The sequence below is a fragment of the Piliocolobus tephrosceles genome, chromosome 11, assembly GCF_002776525.5.
Source record: "Piliocolobus tephrosceles isolate RC106 chromosome 11, ASM277652v3, whole genome shotgun sequence".
Taxonomy (NCBI): Eukaryota; Metazoa; Chordata; class Mammalia; order Primates; family Cercopithecidae; genus Piliocolobus; species Piliocolobus tephrosceles.
In genome coordinates this window covers 119,059,390-119,073,420 of record NC_045444.1, presented here as the reverse complement: position 1 = coordinate 119,073,420, position 14,031 = coordinate 119,059,390, and the positions used below count along the sequence as shown (strand labels likewise).

The 14,031-nt window shown below is 45.8% G+C and overlaps 1 protein-coding gene and 1 non-coding gene across 5 annotated transcripts in view; both read right to left on the bottom strand.

Moving 5' to 3' along the window:
• Positions 1–241: 241 nt before the first annotated feature.
• The window catches only part of EFHD1 (EF-hand domain family member D1), a 78,353-nt gene continuing 64,563 nt past the window's right edge, over positions 242–14,031 (bottom strand). For 2 of the 4 annotated variants that reach the window (XM_023188594.2, XM_023188593.1), the window contains 2 exons: positions 10,905–11,039; positions 242–1,420 (listed from right to left, as the gene is read on the bottom strand). In XM_023188594.2, the coding sequence (XP_023044362.1) occupies positions 1,286–1,420; positions 10,905–11,039 (270 nt within the window). In that variant the 3' untranslated portion in view covers positions 242–1,285. The remainder of the gene's footprint in view (positions 1,421–10,904; positions 11,040–14,031) is intronic. The other 2 variants (XM_023188592.2, XM_023188595.2) reach the window with 1 other exon arrangement.
• On the bottom strand, positions 3,922–4,023 carry LOC111523771. Its single transcript, XR_002725608.1, has one exon. It is a non-coding gene; the product is annotated as a small nucleolar RNA U13 (small nucleolar RNA).

Genomic DNA, 14,031 nt, shown 5'->3' with positions numbered 1-14,031 from the left:
CTGACCTCAAGTGATCCGCCCACCTCAGCCTACCAAAGTGCTGGGACTACAGACCTGAGCTACGGTGCTGGCCTCTAGTTCCCATTTCTAACTGTACTTCAGGACCTCGGTGTCAAACAGAAGCCCTGGATGGGACTTGGCTCCTATAGAAAATACCCTACTCTCTCCTTTAATTCAAGAAAATTCCAGGCACATTGATGTGATGGTCACATTATTTGTACAATGTAAAAAGAAACAGCTGTAAGATAGAAAGGCAGGTGATTTCTTTATTGTAAAGATAGCAGTTACAAAAGAGAATAAATATGACAACAGGATATATTTGTTAAAAATACAACACAACCCCTAGTATTTGTGAGAAACCCCAAGAACTCACAAGTATGGGGGGTAAGAACATCTACAGTTCGATACCCTGAAACAGATGTTAGAAACTGGCTAATGGTGAGTATGGCCACGACTTTGGAGATGTTGGAAAGGCCCTGGATCTGTCACTTGGGAATGTCAGGGGTCTACTGTAATACAATTTGCACAGAGTCAGAGTGACCAGGAACCCTTTTACTCATTGGTATCCTAACTGTTCTTTCAATCTTACAGTGAAGTAGCACAGTATTTAAGAGTGGGAAAAAGACTGAACTGGGAAGACATAGACGAGCAGGATGAAGAGGGAGGGACTGGGGGAATGCTAAGGGGCCAGGAGAAAGGTGGCAGGAAGGAGCAGACCTCTGTCCTTTCTCTAATGTGTGTCACCGTGGCGGCATGCTGTTCTTCCTGTTGAAGAGTGAATGGGCAGTGGTCCACCCAGCCCCCATTAAGACCCACCATTACCCAGGAACAGAAGATGTAAAAGCAACTGGCAGAATCCTACCAAAGATGAGAACAGGGAAGCTGGATGGGAAGCAGACAGGAGTGCAGAGAATTCCTCTTGAAAATGGGCATTTTCTCTGAGGACCCAAAAAGACAAATTGACATACAGACTACTCTTGGATGTGGAATGGTAAAGGGACAAGGACGAAGTGAAGGTTGCTGAGAAGATACAAGTTCTGGCTACAGGCAGGGTGGAGGAGCAGAGGCCGGAGACAGAGGTGGGCAGGCATCTGGCCCACCCCAGGACCCTCCCGGAGGGGTCTGGACACTGAGAGGAATGAAGGCTGGCATGGGAGCTGGCATGGGGTGACGGGTGGAGACGCTGGCTCAGGGAGGGGACTGGCAGCAGTGATGAAGATGCCTGTCATCTCTTCCCGGGGCATCTGTGAGGCACAGCTGTGGGCAGAGGGCAAGGTCAGCAGGACTATGTACTGAAGTTGGCCTTGAGCTCCTGGAAGGCCGCCTGGCGAAGCCGCCTCTCCTCATCCTCCCGCTTCCGCTCATCTTGCTCAGCTTTCAACTCTGCTTCAAACTTACTGGCTGATGACAAGGCTTGGACCTGCAGAGAAACAGCAGACACAAACCAACCGATTAAGGGAGGGCAGAGGACCCTGGAGCTGCTGACACCTGAGCGAACAGTCCATTCAGCAGACCTAGAGACAAGGGAACGTGGGCCCGTGGAGGGCAGGATCCCAGCAAGCACTCTTTCCCTGTGGCATTCAGAAGTTGCTTTCTGTTGGCGCAGACACCATCTCTAACACATCACTGGATTTGTTGCTGTGCCCCCATGTGCTTCTTTTGCTGGGGTTGGTCATTCTACTTGACTTTTTTTTCAGGATACAGTTTAACATCCCAGTTTATTAACTACTTTTACATTATTTTAATTTAACACTAATATTGTTCAGTTCAAGGGAAAAAGGCAAACCAAAATGAATCCCCTGATGGGATTTTTTTTTTTTTTTTTTTTTGAGACGGAGTCTCGCTCTGTCGCTCAGGCTGGAGTGCAGTGGCATGATCTTGGTTCACTGCAATCTCCGCCTCCCAGGTTCAAGCAATTCTTCTGTCTCAGCCTCCCGAGTAGCTAGGACTACAGGCGCACATCACCATGCCTGGCTAGTTTTTATATTTTTAGTAGAGAAGGGGTTTCACCATATTGGTCAGGCTGGTCTCGAACTCCTGACCTCAGGTGATTCACCGGCCCTGGCCTCCCAAAGTGCTGGGATTACAGGCATGAGCCACTGCACCCAGTCCCCTCGTGGGATTTTGACTGGAATTGCATCCATCTGCCTATAGCAAAGGGATGCCTTTAAAATACATTTCTCCCTGGGCTGGGTGTGGTGGTGACTCAAACCTGTAATCCCAGCACTTTGGGAGGCTGAAGCGGGCGGATCACCTGAGGCCAGGAGTTTGAGACCAGCCTGGCCAACATGGTGAAACCCTGTCCCTACTAAAAATACAAAAAATAGCCAGGCATGGTGACATGTGCCTGTAATCTCAGCTACTCAGGGGCTGAGGCAGGAGAATCACTTGAGCCTTGGAGGTCGATGCTGCAGTGAGACTCCATCTCAAAATAACAATAATTTAAAAAAATACAGTTTTCCCTGCATGCCTCAGTTTTCATTCAGTTATGCCTTTATGTTGCTCACTAAATCAGTCGTCCTATATTTGCTTCTGGATATTACGTGGTTTTGTTGGTATTGTGAATGGAATTTGGTGCCATCTGAGTATTTTAAATCTAACAACTTGTCTTCAATAATATCATATCGGATAAACCCATCTAAAAATCCTCTGTTCTAGAACTGATTCTGTGAATGTGTCTCAATTTGTAAAATTTCCAAACTCGCTGAGTATGTACATTTTTTTTTTTTTTAAGACAGTCTCACTCTTGCCCACGCTGGAGTGCAATGGCGCAATCTTAGCTCATTGCAACCTGTGCCTCCAGGGCTCAACCGATCCTTCTGCCTTAGCCACTGGAGTAGCTGGGATTACAGGAACACGTCATCACATGCCTGGCTAATTTTTGTATTTTTAGTAGAGATGGGTTTTACCATGCCGCCCAGGCTGGTCTTGAACTCCTGAGCTCAAGCATTCACCCGCCTCAGCCTCCCAGAGTGCTAGAATTACAAGCATGAGCCAGCACACCCAGCCTTATGTATGTTATTTTAATAGACTATTACATTGTTCTCCAAAGCAGCTGTTCCGATTTACACCCCCACAATCATGAACTGGAAGCTCTCATTTCCCCACAACCTTGCCAAGGTTATCATTAATGTTTTTACTTTTTGCCAATCAGATAGCCAAAAACCTTGTTTTATTTTCTCTTTTGTAAATTGCCCATTTATATCCTTTGCCCACATTTCTATTCAGTTATTATATTATTATTTTAAAATTTGCAGTTCCTTTTTTTTTTAAGAAACAGTCTTGCTCCATCACCCAGGTTGAGGCTGAAGTGCAGTGGCACAATCAGTCCCCTGCAGCCTCGAACTCCCGAGCTCAAGCGATCCTCCTACCTCAGCATCCTGAGCAGCTAGGCCTATAGGTGCATGCCACTTATAGGTTAGTTTTTAAAATTTTTTGTAGCGATGGGGTTGCACTATGTTGCCTGGGCTGGTCTCAAACTCCTGGGCTCAAGCAATTCTCCCACCTCAGCCTCTTAAAGCATTGAGATTATAGGCATGTACCACTGAGCTCAGCCCCTATTTGATTTACATAAGGCAAAAAAAATAAAAATAAAAATAAAAGAATATTTACTTTCCTTATAAATTCTAGGTATTAGTCTCTGGTTATACATATTTTAGTTACTTTCTCCCAGTTTTTTGCTCATCTTTTAGCTCTAAGGCATTTGGGATGACACACATATTTAAAATTTTGATGTAATCAAATTGATCAAGCATTTCCGTTCTGCCATTTGCATTTTATGGCATGTTTAAGAAGGTCTTCTAAACCCCCGAGGTTCTAAACCCATTTTCCTGAATTTCCTTTTCATACCTTTATGGTTTTGTGTTCTCATTTGGCCCCTTAAGCCACAAAAATAAGGTCACTTATTTCCCTTTTCTTTCCCGTCAGAAGGCAATGTGCTGACATCTTAACAAGATTGGAGGCAGGCACACTTCACACACAGGCATAAAAACCCAGTCATCACATTATGAACCACAAAAGGATCTAAGTGCACTTATTTTAGTGAAGAGTATAAAGTAGGGACTTGACTTTATCTTCCTAAGTGCATCGCTAATTGTCTCAGCACCTTTTATTGCTAGCCCATTATTCTCCCAATTTTCTTCATATTCTAAGTTCCCACATGAAAGAGATGTTTCTATTCTCTATCCTGTGCCACTAACTGATTTGTTTATTCCTGCACCCATACTGTGTGATTTAATATTACTGCTTTACAGAATGCCTTGATATTTATGAGGAAAGTAAATATTCTTTTTCTTCTTTTCTTTTTTTTTTGAGGTGGAGTTCCACTCTCATTGCCCAGGCTGGAGTGCAATGGTACGATCTTGGCTCACTGCAACCTCCGCCTCCCAGGTTCAAGTGATTCTCCTGCCTCAGTCTCCTGAGTAGCTGGGATTACAGACAGGCGCCATCACACCCAGCTAATTTTGTTTTTTAGTAGAGATGAGGTTTCTCCACATTGGTCATGTTGGTCTCGAACTCTCCACCTCAGGTGATCCGCCTGCCTCAGCCTTCCAAAGTGCTAGGATTACAGGCGTGAGCCACTGTGCTTGGCCAATATTCTTTCATCGTGCTAAAGAAGCATTGTTTTCTTATTTTAAAATGTTTTATTATGAATGGGTATTAAACTTTACCAAATACCTTTGAGATATTTAATTTAAATGACTTTTTTCTTGATATACCTATGATAGTAACATTTTCAACTCATTCTTGCAGTTTTAACATATACATCCTTAAATGTAATCACTGCATTCCGTTTTTTGAAGTTTTAAGATTCTTTTTTTTTTTTTGAGATGGAGTTTCACTCTGTCACCCAGGCCGGAGTTCAATGGTGTGATCTCAGCTCACTGCAACCTCCACTTCCTGGGTTCAAGTGATTCTCCGGCTTCAGCCTCCTGAGTAGCTGGGATTACAGGCACACGCCACCATGCCCATCTAATTTTTGTTTTTTCTTTCAGTAGAGACAGGGTTTCACCATGATGGCCAGGCTGGTCTCGAACTCCTGACCTCAGGTGATCTGCCCGCCTTGGCCTCCCAAAGTTATGGGATTACAGGCATGAGCCACTGCTCCTGGCCCCTGAAGTTTTAAGATTCTTAGAGCTACATTCATTGATATAATTTTTTTTCTAATGTGTCATTTTCATGTGACTTTATCAGAATCAATGGCTTCAGAGAATGAATATGATATGATCTTTTTCAATGTTTGCATTCTTTTTATAACATTGGAGGACAAAGGAAGAAGTAATCCTTACATTTCCCAACATTTAACTGTCTTTTGGGGGAGTTGGAGCAGAGTTCTCAACTTTCTAAATGTCTTTTTTATTTTGAGACAAGGTCTTAATCTGTCACCCAGATTGAAGTGCAGTCATGGCTTACTGCAGCCTCAATCTCCCAGGCTCAAATGTTCCTCCGAATTCAGCCTCCTGAGTAGCTAGGACCACAGGCATGCACCGCCACACCCAGCTACTATTTTTGTTTTTTTTTTTTTTGAGACGGAGTCTCGCTCTGTCTGTCGCCCAGGCTGGAGTGCAGCGGCCGGATCTCAGCTCACTGCAAGCTCCGCCTCCCGGGTTCACGCCATTCTCCTGCCTCAGCCTCCCGAGTAGCTGGGACTACAGGCGCCCGGCACCTCGCCCGGCTAGATTTTTGTATTTTTTTTAGTAGAGACGGGGTTTCACCGTGTTAGCCAGGATGGTCTCGATCTCCTGACCTCGTGATCCGCCCGTCTCGGCCTCTCAAAGTGCTGGGATTACAGGCTTGAGCCACCGCGCCCAGCCTATTTTTGTTTTTGTAATGACAAGGTCTCACTATGTTGCCCAGGCTGGTCTCAAACTCCTGGGCTTAAGCAATCCTCCCACCTCAGCCTCCCAAAGTGCTGGGACTATAGGCATGAGCCACTGCGCCAGGCCTGGATGCTCCCATTTCAATGAAAAATCAGTGTCCATTTTCTAAATTCCCCTGCATTTGACAGGGGTCCATTTCGGAAGACAGGTAACTCTGAGAATATTAACAGCAAGAGTTATGCTTATATAGAAAGGTGTGTGTGTGTGTGTGTGTGTGTGTGTGTGTGTGTGTGTGTGTAGAGATGGGATCTTGCCATGTTGCTCAAGCTCGTCTCAAACTCCTGGGCTTAAGCAATCCTCTCACCTTGGCCTCCTAAGTGTGCTGGGATTGCAGATGTGAGCCACTGCACCAGGTCACTTTTACTCTTATGGAATTATAATCCCTAGAGGCAGGGACTAAAAACTCCATTTTGTTATGTTTGCTTTTTGTTTTAGAGACAGGGTCTTCCTCTGTTGTGCGGGCTGTGTTGCAGCGGCGTGATCACAGCTCACTGCAACCTTGAACTCCTGGGCTTGAACAGTTCTCCTGCCTCAGCTTCCCAAAGTGTCCAGGTATGAGCCACTGCACCCAGCCTAATCTCTTCTAAAAACTGCTCCAGTCCTCCAAAATAGCACTTCCCCAGGGTTTCCTTGTACCTCTGATTACAGCTTCTTCTTCTCCAAAGGCCTAAATGCCAGCCTTCCCCACAGTCCTGGCACCATTCTGTTCTACCATAGGTCAATCTCTAAGCCTTGGTTTCAACTTATATCTTGTGAAGTCAGCTCCATATATGGTCTATGTTGTGAGGTGCCCAGAAGCACCCATTTCCTGCCTTATTTCTTGCTATGAGGCCTGGCACATGGCCCAGAGGCCTAAGGGAGACTGACGCCACCCCTGGCTCCAGAGAGCCCAGTTGAGATAATGATATTCCAGTGTTTTCCAATGGCAGGTTCAGAATTGGGCATGTGTGGAAGAAATTACTCCATGACCCTCAACATGTAGGATCTTCACCTTCCCCAGTGGCATAATTACAGCCAGGCAGGCAGATCCCAGAAAAAAAGACACTCCCTAACCTCCCATGCAGCCAGGACTCACCAGGTTCGGTCAAACAGGATGTGATCAGAAATTATTTGTAACCAACACGATGGCCTTCAAATGAAGGGGCACACCTTTCCTGTGCCTGAAGTCCCCTCACACTTGACACCAGACCCAGTTCATAACTTTTCCTCTTCAAACCACAGCCATTCTGGGAATAGGGGGAGGCTGGGCTTTATTTATTTTTGCTTTATTTATTTATTTTTTTTGAGACACAGTCTTGCTCTGTTGCCCAGGCTGGAGTGCAATGGTGTGATCTCGGCTCACTGCAACCTCTGCCTCTGAGCTCAAGCGATTCTCACGCCTCAGCCCCCCAAGTAGCTGGGACTACAGGCATGCGCCACCACGCCTGGCTAATTTTTGTATTTTTAGTAGAGACAGGGTTTCACCATATTGGCCAGGCTGGTCTCAAACTCCTGACCTCAAGTAATCCTCCCCCGTCACCCTCCCAAAGTGCTGGGATTATAGACGTGAGCCACCACACTCGGCCTGGGAGGCTGGTCTTGATGAAAAATATCATCAACTTCCCTCCTTGACAAACCTCATGGCACTTATCTCCCACCTTCAATGGAGTGGTCGTGAACACTGAGACTTCTAGAGAATTCTCAATTTGTCCCCTCCTCCTCCCTAGTCTGGTTGTCACTACACTTATTGGACCCACAATTCTTCTCGGGACATCTGTGAAAACTTCCCTGAGTCTAAACTGTCCCCAGGCAAGTGTGTACTCGTAGTGCCCATCCCAAACACTCGGGCTCCCCTGCAGCTATGGCTGTGCGTCGGAATCACGTCACAGCTCCATCACCTACACGTTTCCTGAAACCCACCTTGGAGAAATCCCAGGTAGATGTGCGTGGGCCTGAGAATCTGGTGTGCAGGTGGTTCTGACACTCAGCAGTCTGGGGAAGGCCTGACCTTCCCAACCAGGTGCCCAGAGAGGAGCTCCTCTCAGCCTTGGGGAGGCTGGAGCTCTCTGTCCAATACTGTCTAGTGCAGCCGGGAGCCATCCAATCTGAGAGTCACAGACCATACGTGCCATGGTGGGCCAAAGGGTGGCAAGTGCTGGCCCAGTTTCCTGATCACCATATTTTCTCTCTTTCTCCCTTCCTTCCTTCCTTCCTTCCTTCCTTCCTTCTTTCCTTCCTTCCTTCCTTCCTTCCTTCCTTCCTTCCTTCCTCTTTCTTTCTTCTCTCTCTCCCTCCCTCTCTTTCATTTTTTGGTGGAGTCATGCTCTGTCACCCAGGCTGGAGGTGCAGTGGCACGCTTCGGCTCACTGCAGCCTCCGCCTCCTGGGTTCAAGCAATTCTCCTGCCTCAGCTTTCCAAGTAGCTGAGATTATAGGTGTGCACCACCATGCCCAACTAACTTTTGTATTTTTAGTGGAGACGGGTTTCACCATGTTGGCCAGGCTGGGGTCACCATATTTGCATCTTGGTTTTCACCTCCAGACACGTCACCAGCCCTGCTCCCTCACACATCCTGTATCCTCACATTGTGACACCTCTCCAGCCTCCAAACAAGCCTCACCCTCTATGCCTTGGAGCCTTCCACTTGCTGTTCCCACGATCACAACGCCCTCCCGTCCTTGATTACAAGGTGAATCCCCATTCATCTCGGAACATCTGTCACAAATGGCAGCTTCTTTATGGCCCTCTCCCAAATCCAGCGGTGACGCCCTCCATTTGTCATCCAGGCAGATGTTTATTGAGGGTCATTATATACCAAGCACTGTAATTACAAAGATATCATACCTACTCTGCCTTTGAGTTTGGGTGAGGAGGCAGACCTATGAACATAACGAGCTGCAAGAATTTTTATTGTCATTCTTTTCATCTTTTCTCCAGTTATAAAAAGAGTGCACACTCATTGTAAAACATCACACAAATATAAAATAAGTCCCTCAGACACAACTATTACTAATACTTTGGCATGTAATGATCCAGGTTGGATTTCATGTTTACAAAATTAGGTTTCCAGCATATTGTCTTGCTTCATTTATTCTGGACATCTGTCCACACGGACATGCAGCTGCATCTCATTTTTTGACAGCTGCAGAGTGTGCAAATGTGTGGATATATCACAATGAACTCACTTCCCTGATAATGGAAGTTTTGGTTATTTCTAATTTTTCTATATTACTAACAATATTGTATGAAAATCCTTGTCTATACATGTATGTGCATTTGCATGGGTGTAGTGGCTCATGCCTATTATCCCAGCACTTTGGGAGGTGGAGGCAGGCAGATCACGAGGTCAGGAGTTTGAGACTAGCCTGGCCAATATGATGAAATCCTATCTCTACTAAAAATACAAAAATTAGCTGGGCGTGGTGGTGCGTGCCTATAGTCCTAGCTACTCAGGAGGCTGAGGCAGGAGAATCACTTGAACCTGGGAGGTGGAGGTTGCAGTAAGCCAAGATCACGCCACTGTACTCCAGCCTGGGCAACAGAGTGAGATTCAGTCTCAAAAAAAAAAAAAAAAAAAGAAGAAGAAGAAGAAGTCTTAAGAGGTAGAATTCTGGAAGGGAAAAATATAAAATGTGAATAGTTAGTTTCAAACTGCTTTATAAAAAATTGGGTCAAAGTTGCAGTGAGCCAAGATTCTGCCACTACACTCCAGCCTGGGCAGCGGAGTGAGACTCCATCTCAAAAAATAAAATAAAAAGCTGGGTTAATTTATACTTTTACCAAAAGCATCTAAGGGTGCCTCGAAAAGATAAATTATAACCCACTTCCATGTGTACTAGAGGCACACAGAAGAGGATGGACAGTCAGGGAAAGCAGCCCAGGGGAGGGAACTCTTCAAAATGGGTCTGGATGAAGAAGCAGTTTTCTAGGCAGAGGCATTTGGGTAGGGCGTTCAGGCAGAGGGAACAGCAGATCCAGTTGGGAAAGGCGTGGCAGCATTTGAAGGGGATGGATGAGGCTGAAGCAGGGATCAGAGCCAGATTATAACAGGTCTTGAATGCCCAGATAAGACATTCCCAGACACTCAAACCTACTTCAACTAGAGCACGTATCACCTTGCACTGGAGCAGTGGACTGAAAACTGTCCTGCTAAGCTTGGGCTCTCAACCCTAGCACCTCTGTCAAGGCATCATAAGACATCTGCATGTTATATACTCAATGGATGGAGAAGACCCATCCCTGCAAAATGGCCCTTCCCTCCTCTCTACCCTCTCTATATCATTGTGGAGCTTGCTTTCTTCACTGGACTATGTGTGTGCCCTGGGAAGGGCAACAGTTACGTCCACTTCGTCCTTAGAAAGAAGTTGTATCTTAGAGCTCAACGCGGTGCCCAGCTTTGCTGGAGATGGGCTGAATCAATGCTAAGTCAGGAAGGAAGGGCCAAACCACTTTCAGAATTGGACACATGGTGCCAGTGTTTAAGGCACAATGAGTGGTTGGCTTGTCCTTGACCCTGTCAGGTGAGAGCACTGGGCTTTCAGCGTGGCAGAAAGATGATGAAATCTGTCTCCAAGCAGCCTCAAAGAGAAGTGAGAATTTAGAGTCCTGCTTAGGGGACTGGGCAGGCCAGGATGTGTCACCAAGGCACTCTGTCTCTGGTCAAGCTCCCAGAATAAACTAAAACAAAACTCCACAAGAGTCCCAACAGCCCATACCACCTACGAAGGGCTCACAGTGAGCCAGGCACTTGCTAAACGCTTTCATGTACATGAACTCGTTTCATCATTCAGGCAATTCTGTTGCCACCCCTCCATCATACAGATGAAGACACTGAGGTTCCAAGTGGACAGGGTAGGGAGATGGAGGAGGCAGACTCTGAACTCAGGTGGACTGGCACCCACTGTGCTGACTGGCAGGGGACTTGGAGGAGCCTCCTGGTCTGTTTCTGCAGGTTTGCTCTGCTGAGATGAAAATGACAGCTGCAGTCTGGTGGACAGGCTGAAGGCTGGGAGTGGTTGCTCCTCACAGAAGGAACGAAGCACCTACCTTGGCTTCAAAGAAGTTCTTGGCACCTTTGACGCCCTCCAGGGCCACATTGATCTCGGAGAGCTTTGCCAGCGCCATCAGCCCACTGTCCTCCTGCAGCTCCCCCGCCGCGGCCTTGTGGAAAATGAGCAGGAACTACAAGGGAAAGAAAGCAGGGAATCAGAGTCGGTCTCACGGAGAGATTCACAACCAGCCTCTGGCCCAAGCCGAAGTCACTCTGCTAATCACTTAAGAAAGGTGTTTATGTGTGCGTGTGGCAAATTATTTTTTTCCCTTATCAGATTGTCAGAAATGAAAACATGTCCATTTTCCCCAAGGATATAGGGAAATGGGCACCCTCATATTTATTTGAGTGTGTAAACCAATTCAAACTTTTTTTTTTTGAGGCAGAGTCTAGCTCTGTCACCCAGGCTGGAGTGCAATGGCGTGATCTCGGCTCACCGCAACCTCTGCCTCCCAGGTTCAAGCAATTCTCCTGCCTCAGCCTCCCAAGTAGCTGGGATTACAGGGATGCGCCATGCCCGGCGGATTTTTTTGTATTTTAGTAGAGACGTGGTTTCTCCATGTTGGTCAGGCTGGTCTCAAACTTCTGACCTCAGGTGATTTGCCCGCCTTGGCCTCCCAAAGTGCTGGGATTACAGGTGTGAGCCACCGCACCCGGCCTATTTATTTCCTTTTCTTTTTTTTTTTTTTAAGATGGAGTCTTGCTCTGCCGCCCAGGCTGGAGTGCAGTGGCGCGATCTGGGCTCACTGTAAGCTCCGCCTCCCGGGTTCACGCCATTGGAGTAGCTGGGACTACAGGCGCCGCCACCACGCCCGGCTAATTTTTTGTATTTTTACTAGAGATGGGGTTTCACTGTGTTAGCCAGGATGGTCTCGATCTCCTGACCTCGTGATCCGCCCATCTCGGCCTCCCAAAGTGCTGGGATTACAAGTGTGAGCTACCGTGCCTGGCCGGTAATTATTTATTTTCTTGAGACAGGCTCTTCATTTATTTTCTTGAGACAGGGTCTCACTCTGGAGTGCTATGGTGTGATCACAGTTCACTGTGATCACAGCTCAACCTTGACCTCCTGGGCTCAGGTAGTCCTGTGGCCTCCAGTTCCTGAGTAGCTGGGACCACAGCTATGTGCCACCACACCTGGCTTTTTTTTTTTTTTTTTTTAAATTTGTAGAGACAGGGTCTTCTACGTTGCCCAGGCTGGTCTCAAACTCATGGTCTCAAGTGATCCTCCTGCCTCAGCCTCTTAAAGTGCTGAATTACAGGTGTGAGGCACTGTGCCCGGCCTTGATGGGCACTTTGGAAATGTTTACGGAAAATAAGATGCTTTTTGTCTTCCAACCATTAATTCTACTGGTAGGAATTTATCCTTCAGAAACATTCCTACAATGGTTTAAACATTATCTATGAAAGTAAAAAATTAGCAGCATCCTAGTTTACAGTGACGAAAGAAAAATCAAATAAACCTATATAAACTATTTTTAAAAAACTAAATAACTTAATATTTCCAATGGCTTTTTAACAACTTGTATTTTTCTAGTGTGTCTCATTTTTGCATTAGATGGTTTACCTTTCTTATCATTTGCTAAAGATCTTCACAGAACCTGGTATGTTTTAAATACTTCAGCTTTGTCACTTGCCTTTTAAGTATGTTTATGCTAATTTTCAACTTTCAAACATTTTACATATAGTGTTATGCTTAGAAAAACCTTCCTCAGCACCAGGGTTATATAAACAATCACCTACGTTTTTTCTACAACTTTTATGGCTTTTTTTTTTAACCATGTAAATATTTAATCTCTGAAATGTATTTTTATTTATCATGTGAGGTTAATCATTAACCTTATTTTCTTCCAAATGGTTGGTTAGTAATCCTTGTATCATTTGTTGAATAATCCACCTTTCTCCTCCAGATTCAAAATGTGACCTGAATGAATTAATCTTTAGGCCTCCAAAGAACAAACTTTTAAATAAATAAATTGGCCAAATTTTTTTTTTTTGAGATGGAGTCTCACTCTGTTGCTCAGGCTGGAGTACAATGGCTTGATCTCAGCTTACTGCTACCTCTGCCTCCCAGGTTCAAGTGATCCTCCCCCCTCAGCCTCCCAAGTAGCTGGGATTACAGGAGCGCGACACCATGCCTGGCTAATTTTTGTATTTTTAGTAGAGATGGGGTTTCACCATGTTGACCAAACTGGTCTTGAACTCCTAGCCTCAGGTCTCTCAAAGTGCTGGGATTACAGGCATGAGCCACCATGCCCAGCTACAAATTGGCCAAACTTAAATGGCAGGTCCCCCATCTTCCTGTACTCTCCCAAGGCAATTTTGTGGCTTTTTAAGTTCTCTTCTTTAAATAATTTTAATTGATTTACGCATCAAACAACTGCTATCTAAGTTTCATGATTTATTTTTCCATATGGAAAGAATATAAACTGATATGTTCCAAGCCATCATCAAAAGAGGGTCTCTCCAGGTTTTCAGGTGCTACCTAAAATGTGTGCACCCACAGGAAAATTTCAGGTTTCCAGGTCTTTTTTCATAACCCTCTTCCCTAAAAGAATGCCTTCTTTTAGGCGGGCATGGTGGTTTACGCCTGTAATCCCAGCACTTTGGGAGGCCAAGGCGGGCAGATCACGAGGTCAGGAGTTCGAGACCAGCCTGACCAACATGGTGAAACCCCGTCTCTACTAAAAATACAAAAATTAGCTGGGCATGGTGGCATGCACCTGTAATCCGTTACTCAGGAGCGTGAATCAGGAGAATTGCTTGAACTCAGGAGGTGGAGGTTGCAGTGAGCTGAGGTCGTACCATGGAACTCCAGCCTAGGCTACAGAGTGAGATTCTGTCTCCAAAAAAAAAAAAAAAAAAAAAGCCTTCTCAAAAGGGAAAAGAACACTACTTAAAGTAGAGTGATATGTTAAGCAACTTCTACAGGCCTTCCAAAACCCTCACTTGAGTATCGTTACTGCCAAGGCTCTCAACCCCCAGAGGGAAGCGTGTCTCATGCGGTGAGAGTCTCAACCTCTGCAACCCTGAAACACCTTGTAAGACACCCTCTTCCTTTTGCTCCCTTCAGGGTCCTAACGCCACCGTGAATATTGTCAAATACAAAGCAAGGGACACAGC